General features: G+C 38.8%; 1 protein-coding gene across 1 annotated transcript in view; it reads right to left on the reverse strand.

Moving 5' to 3' along the window:
• The window catches only part of col14a1a (collagen, type XIV, alpha 1a), a 124289-nt gene that overhangs the window by 77909 nt on the left and 31897 nt on the right, over window positions 1-14483 (reverse strand). Inside the window, exons 6-12 of the mRNA XM_059567544.1 lie at window positions 6049-6204; window positions 5816-5935; window positions 2803-2967; window positions 2361-2522; window positions 2116-2273; window positions 1307-1436; window positions 171-313 (exon numbers count right to left, since the gene is read on the reverse strand). Coding sequence (XP_059423527.1) covers window positions 171-313; window positions 1307-1436; window positions 2116-2273; window positions 2361-2522; window positions 2803-2967; window positions 5816-5935; window positions 6049-6204 — 1034 coding nt within the window. The remainder of the gene's footprint in view (window positions 1-170; window positions 314-1306; window positions 1437-2115; window positions 2274-2360; window positions 2523-2802; window positions 2968-5815; window positions 5936-6048; window positions 6205-14483) is intronic.

Here is a 14483-nt window from a genome sequence, read left to right on the forward strand (position 1 = left end):
GCAACCAAGGGAACTCAAATGTGATGAATGTTATTCTTCTTTTACAGCTCCCATGAAAAGAGTGAAACGGCAAAGCTACTATTTTGGGAGAAGTGTCATCATGCTGGCGCGGGCTTTACGTTTTCTCAAACACAGACAGGCACACTCACAAAGACAATTTGCAGCCTCACCTCTCTTTCATCTGTATTCTCACTGCTCAGTGGAGCGTAAAGGATCATGTACCCAGAAGCCCCTTCTGCATCCCTCCAGCGGGCTCTCATGCTGTTGTCTGTCACATCGTACACCTCGAGATCACTCACTGTGGGTAGAGCAACTGAGATACACACATACATACAAATCAGACATCCATATTTAACATAGACAGACGGTCTGTTTTTCGTGTGTGTTTGCATGTGTGTGAATGCGTACACTGTAGTCATTTTATAAATCCATATTTTTGTCTTATTTTACAGTAAAAATACTGAAAATGTCAGTGCCAAATGGCCTTGTGGGCAGCTCGCTGACATGTAGCTCAGTTGATTTAATTTATTCTTAATTCAATGTTTAGTTAATTTTATCTTCATTGTTATTTAAGTAGTATAATAAATTTGGACTAAAATAACAGTATATATATATATATATATATAAAATGCATTTTGAATTACACTTAAAGTTACATTTTAATATCTTTTTTAAGAATATTTTTAATTTTATTTAAGAAATGGAAAAATAATTTATTTTAATTCATTACATTCTATTTAGTCTATTTTAAATCCAAATTTTATTTTAGAAAACACCTTATAATATCTAACACAATTTCGCTTCTCATTTAAATTTTGCTTTACTGGGGGGGAAAATACTGATTAAACTATTTGTTTTTGTGTCTTGAGTATTTTCCAGTTTTAGATGTGCGTGTAAAAGATTAGCAAAGATCAGAAGTGTGTTCTGAGTTGGATTCTGGGAAGAGTGTGACTTTGATGGAGTGTGAAGGGAAGCAGAAAATGTTTTCATTCTGGAACGAGCACACATGAACAGTCTTTACGACAATCTTCTATCACAAACCAAAGACTTTAAACATCTTAATCAAACACTAAACATTTTAGAAGTCAGATCTGTGTTCTTGAGTTGACTGACACACGTCTGCTCAAAAGTAGTGGTTAGGAAATAAACATGCTGTATTAGAAGGTGATGATAGAATTAGAGAAAAGGGCATTTAGGAAAAAGAAATAGGCATGTGGTTTGTGGGTAATGACTGTTCTACAGTGAAATCGTGTTTGAAGTGTTTTGTAGTCAAGGTTGGTTGTGGCAAGTTTAGAATATGACTCACGTGTGATCTCGCTGCCTCTCAGAGCGCCACTCGCTGCGCTGCGGTACACAGCAAACACAGCAATCTCGTATTCAGTCAGAGAGTTCAAATTCTGCAGGACGACTGAATTCTCCGTGCCGCCCACCACAATCTGTACAGCAAGACAACAGTGGTTTGTGATGCCTAGCACAGCAGTTTGCAGAATGGTTATGAAAAATAGGGCCACAAAACTAATAATGTGGCGAAGTGCAGCACATAATATTTATAGTATTGTGCTGACACCCATCACAAAAATGGAAATAGAACAAAAGATAAAAGAGCCACTGAAAAGTATTTTGACATTTAAGCCACAGTTAAAAATGCAATACTGTCATTCCGCTTGATAACATAATATCAAACAAATTGTGGTTTATTTTTAAGACAGAAAGCGCAAAAATGACTGATGTTGAACATCTGGAGAACATCAGTTGACGATAGATTACAAAAAGTCATCTATCTTCTAAAATGCATTCTTTTCTTGAACCTCATGTTGTTCCAAACTTGTACTTGTTTATTTGATCTGGGGAACACAACAGAAGGTTGTTTTTTGACCATACAATAAAAGTCGATGGGGTTAAATGTTGTTCTGAACCTCGTAGACTTTCATTATATGGGTCTTTTGTGTTCTACAGAAGAAAGAATTTTATACAGGTTTGGAATGACATAAAGGTAAGGAAGTGATAGCAGAAATGTATTTTTTGGTAAACTATCCCTTCAAGGTGGAAGGATATTTTGTGGCATTGCTAACAGCGGAGTAGCATATTTGAAAGCTGCAATAGAGCATTGGTCACCTCTTCCAGAATATCTGCTCCAATTGGTTGGTAAACAACCCGATATTTTTCCACACTGCCAGACGCATGAGTCCAAGAGACACGGAAACTGTGTGTGGTCACCTCAGAAGTGACCAAGTCCTGGGGTGGAGATGCAGTCTCTTCAGTGGAAGAATCTCCTGTCAATCATGAGGGAATCATGAGGCTTTAGATCAGACATCAGATACTGTATCTACGTTTAAATAGCAAACTATTAAAACACTCACGTTTAATATCTTTGTCTTGTTGTTCCACTCCGTCACACATCTTTTTGGTCAAACCTTCTACAATAGTGCTCATGATGCTGAAGTCTGCCACATTATAAACGTGTGTTTCCTCTGGTTCAGAGGCGATGGCCTTCAGCTCGTTCTCATCAGCATTCTTCACACCTACACACAACCACACATATTCACGCAGCTTTCTGGAATACCTCAAATAAATAGCTTGTGTTGATAAAACTTCAGTGTTGACAGTCTGCAATCTTTTGGCAGATTTTGTAAATACGTATTAATGAAAAAATTCATAAATTACTTCTGAAAAGCTCTGCAACATGTCTAAATCAGCCCTGAGGATGTTTATTTAACACTGGATGGACATTTTGTTTACATACTGCATCCATTAAATTCGATGAACACACAAAAAATAAATGCATGAGGATTTTTCAAATACCAATGGCAAATAACTCCACTCCAGCACTTCTCAGGGTCTGAGCAGGTGGGATAACATCATCCTGGGATTTGCCGTCGGTTATCAGAATTCCAATTTTGGGAACATCGCTACGTGCCCCAGACTCGGGTTTGAAGCTGTTCTCCAGGATGTAGGTAAGAGCAAGACCTAGCCAGACCAAAATAGTAAATGAAAGAGTTTCATAAAATAAAGTTACTAGAGAAAAAGCAGAGGTGGGTAGTAACGAGTTACATTTACTTCGTTACATTTACTTGAGTAATTTTTTGGGGTAACTAATACTTTTCGGAGTATATTTAAAGATGGGTACTTTATACTCTTACTTGAGTAAATTTTTGGGGAAAAATCTGTACTTTTACTTCGTTACTGTGGGCGACGCTCCTCTCGTTACTTTATCTTAATGCAATAAATGTTATAAATGCTTCAGTTTATTCCAAACGCGCCGTCTACTTTTCTCTGGGCAATGAGCGATGCCCATTCGCGAATGATTCATTCTTTTGAGTCAATTTTGTTCAAAGGCTCGATCAAACCAATTGGCAAATGAGTGAATTGGTTCATGAATCAGTTTGAATGAGTCGTTCAGTTCCCTGCCGCACGCGCTGAGCATCTCTGAAGCGGTTCACTCAGAGTTGTAACGTTTAAGAACAGAAAGAGCGTTGAAAACGTGGCTGGAACTGCACTGAATTGAAATCTGCAAAGGCTATTATTTGCTAGCGATGGAGATCCTTATTAGATGAACACCGCGTGTGCTGTCTACTGTTCAAAAGGTAATAACTTGGGCTACATTCGATTACAGTACACGATACCACTGTGACATTAGTTTGTTGTACGTGTGTGGCCTATAACAGAGGGGAGTCAAGTTGAATGCAGCTTCCAAAAGACAAAAAATAGCCGATTAAGATTTTATTAATTTTAATACAATCACACCGGTGCGAATACGTTCAGCAAGTCCAGCTGCTAAATTCAGATCTGTGATTGTTTGCTGGTGCTGAGCCAGAGACAGATGCGTTTTTACAGCACTGCGCATTATAACCAATCACACATGATTCTTTTGAGCTTATTAAAGCATTGGCCAATCAGAGGCGTTCCGATGAGTCATCGCTAAAATGCCGGTGCTTCCTTCACTCGCTCGCTGACTGAATACCTCTTTCTGGCAAATTCTCTCATCAGAAACAACAGTGCAGATGTGTGTACGAATCTTTAATTAAGATATTGATTTCACAGTGTTAACAGTTTCAGTGATTTTAATGGGAGTTTCTGAGAGTGTTTGAAATCTAGACTGTCAGTGAAAATGATCTTTGATAATGTAAATGTTATTTGCTCTCTTTCTGAACAATGAAAGATTAGTAGCGATATTTATATCACATTAACTTTTAATGTTAAATTCACATTTAATATAAAGTCAGTCGTATTAAAAATATGTTATGGCATGACACCTATATCTGTTACTAAGTAAACAGACAGGGTTTTATATTAAATTACATAAATTGGAGTAAAGGCTGATGAAATATACAAATGTATACACGCACACATATATTACATACATTTTATCTATATATCTAAATAAAAATAGGCTCAGTATATATGACCCAAAGTAACTAGTAACTAACTACTTGAGTAGATTTTTTATCCGATACTCTTTTACTCTTACTCAAGTAACTATTCAAGACTAGTACTTTTACCTTTACTTGAGTAAATATTTCTAGAAGTACTTTTACTTTTACTTGAGTACAGTTTTTGGGTACTCTACCCACCTCTGAGAAAAAGTCACAACTGTGAGATATAAAGTTGAAATTTTGAGGTATGAATTTGCAATTGTGATATAAAATGTTGCCATTAATTGTTGCCATTAATTAGCCAAAATGTGAAGTCGCAATTACAGTCCAACAAATAAAATCACTAATACAAGAAAAAAATCACAATTGTGAGCTATAAAGGTATAAAAAATATACAAAAATGAAATGATGAGTAATAGTCACCACTGTGAGCTATAACGTCACAATTAAAAGAAATAAAGCCGCAATTGTGAGAAATGAAATAGACAAGAAAGTCATAATTATGAGATATAAGGATGCAATTCTGAAATATGAAGTCGGATTTCAGAAACATTAAGTTGCAATTACAAAAGGAGAAGTTAATTATTGTATAAAAATGTTTTTTAATTGTAGCATAGGAAATAAAGTCACAAATAAAAAGTTGCAATTGCAGCAAAAGTCACAGTTATGAGAAATAAAATCACAATTACAAGAAATTAAGTCAATTGTGAGATATAAAATCACAGTTGCAAGACAGTCACAGTTGTGAGATATACTTTAAAATACAAGAACCTAAGTCACTTTTGTGACTTAATTGTGAAATATAAAATTGCAATTACAATACACTAAGTCACAATTGTGAGATATAAAGTTACAATGACAAGAAACTGTCACAATTGTGAGATAAACTCACAATTACAAGAAACTGTCACAATTGTGAGATAAACTCACAATTACAAGCAACTGTCACAATTGAGATATACTTTCAATTACAAGAACCTAAATCACAATGAGATATAAAGTTAAAATTACAAGAAACTAAGTTAAAATTGTGAAATATAAGTTACAATTACAAGAAACTAAGTCACGGCTGTAAGATATAAAATTGCAATTACAGTATAGTAAGTCACAATTATGTGCAATAAAATCACTGTGAGACATAAAGTTGTGATATATGAATTTGCTCTACCACAGTACAATACTAAATAGCAACTATAGTGCCTGATAATGTTGGACTGGGTAGTTAGCATATAAAATGCAGGTTTCTGCACTGAAAAAAATATATACACAAAAATGAAATACTGGTTTAGTTAGTTATTGTCATGCCTACATTAACAATATGTTGTGCTTTGGATTTGTACTTTTGATGCACTGATGAGACTAGTAACTAACACTTTTTCGAGCCACAGTATATCCGCGCCTCTAGAACAATGGAAAAGGCCTGGAAATGCACAGCACATTACCTGTGAGAGTGTTGCCTCCCTTGTACGGCAGGTTTTTGACAGCATCTATTACTGCATCTTTTGTACTGAAGCCATTCAAGTGCCACTCAATCCGTGGATCGCCACTGTACTGGGCCAGTCCTAAAACACACACACACAAACACATTCAGGGAACACAATAACACTTTACAGATCAGATCTAAATTAAAAGCAAATTAATTTATGATCCATCACTATACATTAACCGAACCCACCAATCCGGGTTTTGTCTATTCCCACATCAAAGGCATTGACCAGGTTTTCAAGAAACATGCGAACCAAATGGAAATTGATTCGCCCAATACTCCAAGATCCATCGACCAGGATGACAATATCCGCAATGGCAGATGTTGTGCAGACAAACTGATCCGCTGGATTATGAGAGATGAACAGAGAGAAAGAGACAGAAAGAGAAAGAATGAACATTGTTGCACGTATACAGTCCCACATATCTATAGATCCAAAAACATAGTCCTCTGAAAAAACAAACAAACCCAAACAGAATATCACAAATTACACAGCAGTCTGAGATGCAGGAACAGTTTTATTGAGCCAATTTGTCACTGCACAAAGTCTCATCAGAGGGCAGGGAAGAACATGCTTGATTTATGAACACAACAAAAGCTAAATCATTTTACTCATAATTTTAACCGAGCAGCTTTGGGATCCACACTGATTAGAGACAAGTGTGATGGCATCTTGAACTCCAACAAATCATGTGTGTGTTAACGTCTCTGCAAGGGTGATGGTAACTCCTGGCAATCCCACTGTGCAATAACTACATATCCATACACAGAGGGGGTAAAGTGATGAAGTGTCAGAACAGGCAGTAAATCTGAGGAGCGCAGGACCACAGAGCTCAGCAGTGTATCATGGGAGTCTGTTTTGTTCCTCCCTCAATCATTTATTTTCACAGAAGAACTGGCCGTCAAAAGCGTATAGCATGATGCAAGTCATGTCTATAAGAGCATTAGTGTTTGGCACCATCTACAGAGGCTGAAATACAGAACAGGGACATTATCCAAACTCAACTAGTCCTGGACATGAATACAGAGAAATCCACTGACGCAAAGATGGCAGTGAGGAGTAGACAACTGAGGTCCTTAATCTGTTGCTAATGACATATTTCCATAAGCTTAAAAGAGAGTGATTTAATTTTTTAAGGGATAGTTCATCCAAAAAAATTTTAATTGTATTATTATTTACTCACACTCATGTCATTCCAAACCTGATTGTCATTATTGCATGGAACATAAAAGGTGAAAAATGTTTTCAGTGTATTGGAAGTGAATAAGGACCAGAAAGTAGTCCACAGAATTTATATTCCATGTGAGTCATATGTAATTTTTGTGTGAGGCACAGAACTAAATGTATTATTCCCAAATAAGCTATTATTCCAGGGAGTTGCTAAGTATTGGGACTGGAATCAGACAGACAACTTCAGAACCAAATCTCTGATTTGTAAAAAAAAAAAAAAAAAAAAGCACAGTTTTATGACCTGGATAAAAAAATTATACTGATATGAGTTCTCATGAGCATATCAATGGGACCAATCCTTCTATTTCTTACTTAAAGCCAGAGTGTGAATTATGGGATGTTTGGGGGGTCTGACCTTCATTATACTCATCACCTTTCATGTTTCATGAATGAAAAAACATACTACTTTGAAATAACATGGGGGTAAGTAAATTAAGGCTTTTTTTCAGGTGAACCATCTCAGTATAGACAGTTACAGGAAAAGCACATCTTGGCAGACAAAATTATTGTTCATGTCTGTCAAATCAGTTTAGTTTTACCAACAGGAAATGATTTGTCGCTGAGAAAACACTCAATAAACCCGCCAATCAATTGCTGCGAGATTTGTTTAATTAACTCCTGTGCTTCTTAATTCCTCTCTGCCTATTTATGTCTGTGAATAGCAGCGTAGTTCGATCCACGCCATTACATAAAGAGTCAAGACACAGGTACCTTCTGCTGTTATCAGTGAACCAATGAGAGCCCCGGTATCACTAATCAATGTGAGCTCCTCTATCTGAGAGCATGAGGCTGATTGTATCCTGAGATTCAGGGGTGAGGATTCATCAAACCCATCAGCGATCCAGCAACATCGATTCATTAAGCCCTAAGAGCCCCGGGACTTATCTACTAAGCAACAGACTCTTCGTTGTCAACTTGGAAAACCCTAAAAGGTCATGTGTTTACTATAGGATGCTGTGGAAGCACTTGCTGCAATGCAGCTGCTGCAGATTGCAGCTGTTGGGCTGCACAAGCTCTCTTTTGGTTGCGGGACGTCCTCTGGGAGCTCTCAATCAAACATATGCTGGAGGAAGAGAAGAAGAGACAAGCGAATGAGATTAACACGACAGACAATGCAATCAAGTCTTCGCATCCTTCATGAATGCAAAATCAAAGCAGCGGCGATATGATATATGCACTATGCATGCAGAGCTCCATTAATTGTGCCTATTTTGGCTTCAATGTCACGTGCATGTACCGCAGTATCTCCAGACATGTGAAATATTCACTAGAGGTGAGAGTCTGCGAGCTGGTCCCGTGGCAGGTCACATTTATTGTTCTTATTAAATGCACATTAAGATTAACTACTGAATGGACACTCTTGCTGCTCCTGTCAGATCCCTCATGTCAGAAATTTGTCAGCTATCTTCATTCCCTTGCCGCTGGGGTGTCTAGACTACTAATGTGGGGGGAAAGAGAATTCTTACTCTTTTGAGGCACTGAATAATGATGAGTTTTTTGCAAGCATGTCTTTTTGGTTACCTTTTAACTCTCTTTGAGGTGAAGTCATTAAGGAATACAGGGATGTTGAAGGGACAAAGATATAGTAAGCCTGGGGTTATAGCAGTCTGCTTGATATCTGGAGTGGTTCTTAATATGCTGACAATATCACCTAAATAATTATGCATGTGCTACCTACGGGTAGCTATTATGAAATACAGCACACCCAAACTGGATGGGAAATTCAAGAAGTTCTTCATCTCAAAAAGCCCATCTGATTTCATTTTCCCCTAAAACTCTAAAAGGCAAACTTTTTATATCTTTTAAATATTTTTAAATTAAATTAAATTAAATATATATATATATATATATATATATATATATATATATATATAATATTTATTTATTTATTATTATTATTATTTTTTTTTTTCAGTCTCCAATGCTCACTACAATCAGGGTAGAAAGCCCATTACATTTTATTTTCCCCTAAAACTCTAAATGGCAACGTTTTATTTTTTTTTATAATATAATATAATATAATATAATATAATATAATATAATATAATATAATATAATATAATATAATATAATATAATATAATATAATATAATATAATATAATGCAAATGTTAAGGATCAGTAAGATATTGAATATTTTTAAAGTCTTTAATGCTCACAGTTATAAAAACACACAAAAAAAAAACTGTACTATTGTGAAATATTATATTTTAAAATAACTATTCTATGTTTATTTTTTAATTAATTAATTAATTTTTAATTTACATTTTTTTTAAACCATGCAACATTGTTTGTCAAATTGAAATGAATAAATATGCAACACTTGAAATATGCAAATGTTCACTACAAGATGTTCACTACTTATTTACTAAAGGAAACATAATGCAGGATTTATTGTAAAATACTTTATAAAACTATAATATAGTATAATATAATGTAATATAACAATACACACAACAGCACATGTAAAGCAAAATACTTTATAAAAATTTTAAGATAAAAATAATAATACACATGCACATACACATAAACCATATTAGTTTCTAAGTATCTGAGAACAATTCTGAGACTGTATCTGAGCTACAGTGGCATATCAACAGGAAAGAGAGGAGAGAGAAAAACAAAGAGACAGAAACAATAAGAGAGAAGGCCTGTAATAAGTGAAGTGGGCAGTGCGATAAAACATAAAACTAGAAGAGCTCATCTGGGTCTCTCAGGGGCAAGTTTAAATACCATTCAACGCCCATTAAGGTTAATAGTTCTAACCAACAGATTTCCCCCTCTATTCCCACTTTTTTATATCCTAAAGAATGCAAACAGGGGTTATTGAAAAAGTGCGAGGAGAGCGGCTGATCTATCTAGCCTCTGCAGAGCATTTTATTACGGCGGCATTATTCCTCTCTCATGCTTCAGCACTCTCTCTACTGCAGGCCATGCCAACTATGCTATGGGTTGTGACATCAGCAGAGGATTCTGGGAGCAACATAGCCAAGTGCCAAACAATGCACAGGCCGAAGAATGGGTGCCTTTGTTCTAAAGAGCACACAAGCTAATCAGTCCACTCCATCTAAATAAACCGAAAGGACAGATAGCATGCCACAGTCTGGGCTCTTCTGGGCCTTTTGGGGAACTCCAGAAAGCAGACTCTTTCTGACCCATTCCACCATCTTCCCAGACTTGGCAGGAGAACTTGAAACAGGCCTTTAAGACAATTAAGCATGTCATCTCGTCTCTTAATGGGACGTGAAGTGGCAAGAAATATAAAAAGGTGAATCAGAGTTTAAACACAGAGGGCTGTGAGGAGTGGAACAAGATTTAGATTGAGGAGACAGAAGGCGGGCGAGGTGTGATATCACTACATGGATGAGGCTGAGCTCATGACTATTAATTGTCTGTATTACATACTGATTTGGCACTGAGATACACAATATCAAGGCAGTCTGAAACAAGTCAGATACGTTTTTGGGACGCGTAATATGTCTGCACCATAGTAGTTATTATCAGCAAGTACATTTACTACCGTTTTTGATACACAGTGCTGTTCAAAAATTTACTTTAATTAAATTTTAAAAAAAATTATAAAATGTATACTTTTAGCAAGGAAGGATTAAAAAAAAAAGATCACAACATTATCACAGTGCTTTTATTATATTTTTCTCAAAAAAAAAAAAAACCTCCGGGGAGCAGGCTCAACGCTTTACCTGTCTTCCTCCGGGGAAGTTGATGTGGTAGGCATCGATGTGGATTCGCCCTCTCAGTCACCCCAGTATGAGGAGCTTTTGGAGGTGGTAACTCATGCTGTGGCCAAGTTGAGCATCGATTGGCCCGCCGAGAAAAAGGCTGAACCGCAGAATAGCCTTTTTTCCCTGATTTGCACACCGAGGTTTGTAAATCGTGGTCAAAGCCCTTTTTTGCCCGCCTCTTCATTCCCACTTCTGATCACTACGGCAATGTGACAGGGATGAGTGAGCGTGGCTATAGAACTATGCCATGGGTTGAACAGGCGCTCACAGGTATCTGTCTCCCAGCTCGGCATTGTCTTTGAAGCATTGCCCTCCAAGTCGCTGCATACTACCTCAGCACTGGTGGGCAAGGGGTAGTCGGCAGCGGGTCAGGCTGGTGCGTGTCTGCACACCTAGCGTTGTTGCTGAAGGAACTAGATGAGCATGAGCACGTAAAATCTGAGGATATTAGGGGCCGTTCACATATCGCGCCTTTTGCGCGCTCAAATTCGTTATTTCCAATGTAGGCGCGCGGTATGCGCGCTCATAATGGAACACGCGGTGCGACGTGCCCTTTTTTTCCAGGCGCGTCCGCACCGCATCGAGTTAAAAACATCTAAACTTTTCAGAATGCCGCAAGCGCACCGCGGGTCATGTGACAAGAACTAACCAATCAGCTTCATCCTTTCCCGTAACAACGTTGAAAGCTCAGCCAAGATGAAGGAACAGCTGACCATAGGATTGTCATTTTGAAATGAATTTAGTAGCAGAGCTTGCAAGGGATTTTTAGAGCTGCAAATCCATTTTTCCTTTGCTGAAATTTCTGCGTCTTCATGGAGAGAGCACGTCATGGTTGCTTAGCAAAGGCAGACGTCTCAGGGGCGCAACTGCCCGAGTGCTTTGAAAAGAAGGAGAAAGCGGCGCGCCTAGCATTTTCCACGCCTTTTTAGGCGCGATATGTGAACGGCCCCTTACAGAGCTCAAGAGGACCCCTGATTTGTCTCTCTGTGCAACCAAAGAGACTGCCCGTGCCATTCGGCGATCTAAGACAGGGATGGTGGATGCAGAGAGACATTTGTGGCTGGCCCTTTCTGATATGAGGGAGAAAGATAGGATCTGCCTCATGGATGCCTCACTTGTGTCCTCCGGCCTGTTCGGCGACGCTGTTAATTCTAGGAAGCTCACAATCAGGCGGCGGCATTCCAGCAGTTCCTCCTTCGTTGCTCTCTAGTTCCGGAGGCTGCCGGGCAGAGGCATTCTCAGCCGAGTACCAGCTCCTCGTACAGGGAGACACAGAAACAGAACCGTGGGTCTAAGCAGCACTCTGGGTGGGGGGCCTCCAAGACCAATCCGGATCTGTGGACCGTCCTTAAGGCTAAGAGGTCCTTGGCCAAAAAGCCCTGACGCCAATGGCCCAGGGCTTATGAAGGCAGTCCCCTCTGGGGTGCAGCAGGGTTCACGGCATTACACAGTGCCCATCTGGCCTCAGTGCCCTCAGGAGCTCATCGTGCCAACCCTCCCAGCATTACAGGGCAGAGCGGTCTCCGGCGAGCACCACTCTCAGTTACCGCCCGGGAACGTAGCGGTGCTGAGAGGCTCGCCACCTCTGCGGAGGTCTCTAGAACGGTTAGTTCGGTTGTCTCCTGCCAGTCCACCATTACAGTCCACCATTACTAGCTGTTCTGATTACACCACAGGTCAGTCTCAAGAGACTGATTCCCTTAGTAGACCACTAAGCAGCATGGAAACTACTGCCAAATGAGTCTCAATGGGTCCTGCACACTATAGAAAGAGGCAACAGAATCCAGTTTCTCCTCCGTCTCGGTTCAACGGGGTTACTCCCATGCAGGTGGTTCCCGAGCAAGCTCTGGTTATGGAACAGGAAGTGAACACACTCTCCTGAGGTAAAAGTCCATCAAGGTGGTCTCTCCTCACGACAGAGAGTCAGGGTTCTAGAGCCGGTACTTCATAGTTCCAAAGAAGGATGGAGGATTGCGTCCCATTTTAGATCTGCATCTATTGAACCAGACGATCAAGCGACTGATGTTCAGGATGCTCACTCTCAAACAGGTCGGGTCTCAGATCAGGTTCCAAGGACATTATTATCTAGCTACTTAAATGTACATTTGTTTGTGAAGAAATCGTACCCAAAACTACAGTAAACCATATCCTGTCTCAGAAATGTGCTTGTAATGCAAGTGGGCAAAGGTGCATATGTTAATTCCAATCAACTAACTTTGGTTGAGTGGGCTAAAAGTGGATCAATGCAGACCCGGGGCCCCCTAGTGCTTCACCCCTAGAAGACACAAACCTACAGTGTGGAGTGGAGTTGTGAGAGCGGAGAAGAGCATTTGTGATGTTGACGAGTGGGAGCGTTGATGCAGCCCACATCTAGATTCCTCCAGGCAGACCAGCTGAAAACAGTGATGATTACTATTCTCATTCTCATAGCACTCCTGTTAGTTTCTCATTCTTATTCAGCGCTAAAGAGGTCAGGAAGCTCCAGACCAAACACACTCGGTCTGCACACTAAACAGCCTACATGCTTTGTTTTACATATTATTTAACTGGTTCATTTAAGTGCATCACGTCTAAGAATGCATGCTCAGTTTCTGACAAATCAGAATTCATGATTACTGACCAATCTTAGGGTTGAGTTCACTGTCATGTAAAAATCATCAGATGCCTCTAAGCCTCCTTCTGAGAATGGCCAAATAAGGCTGTCCAATATAATATCTTCCATACAAGTTCAAAGAATTCAGTCCTTTAAAGTAAGAATTTCAATCATTAATATGGTTTGCAGTCCACGGCTTCTTTACAAGCTCTTTTTTTTTTTTTAAATGACCATTTCTCCCAGACATGAAGATGATTTATTATGGGGCCTCCATTGATCTGGGAATGAAATTGACTGTGTTGTAATTCTGTCTGATATTTATAAAATTTTTGGATGCTTCTATTATTCTCAAGCAGAATTTTTACTGAAGCGCAGGCTTTGGGCTGTGTCTGGGCTGGAGGGATTGTTTTACACTCCGTCTGGGGTTTGTGTGGGAAGAGGCACAGACTGAAAGGCCTCTAGACACTTTGAACATGTCACCGCTAATTTCCAAACTGCCCTTCAGCAACACACTATATACAGCATCTGCTAACAGGCTCTCACACAAGGAGAAGTGATGATATAGCTACAAATAAATATAAAACAGAAACCTACAGTTTGGATAATCGGGGCTACGAAGACAGCCTGTCTCAGCTTGTCAAAGCTAGATGAAGATAGTTGCATCACATGCTGAGATCGATGGTCAACAGAACTTTTATAACTTCTAGAAGTTTATTTCAGACAATGAGCCTCTGTTGGGTATAACGCCCATGCAGATGGATAATCAATACTTCAGACCGTATCGTGTTCAGATTTTTCAATAATTTACATCAATCTCACCATTTACGAACATTATAAAACACCCAGTGACTCTAAACTGTACATATTTCAAGTAACATAGCAAAGTAGTACACTTTCTCTGATTTAACTTTAAGCAGGCAAACTGCAGAGAGCCTATTAGAGATGTGTTCACTCTCACAAAAAAAAAAAAAGCTACAAAAGCTGTTACTGGAGTGGTAATGATATGTATCATTTAGGTACTAACATGTAAACTTTAGGTACTAATATATACCTTTAAG

Source organism: Carassius carassius, chromosome 15, assembly GCF_963082965.1.
Source record: "Carassius carassius chromosome 15, fCarCar2.1, whole genome shotgun sequence".
In the NCBI taxonomy this organism is placed as follows: domain Eukaryota; kingdom Metazoa; phylum Chordata; class Actinopteri; order Cypriniformes; family Cyprinidae; genus Carassius; species Carassius carassius.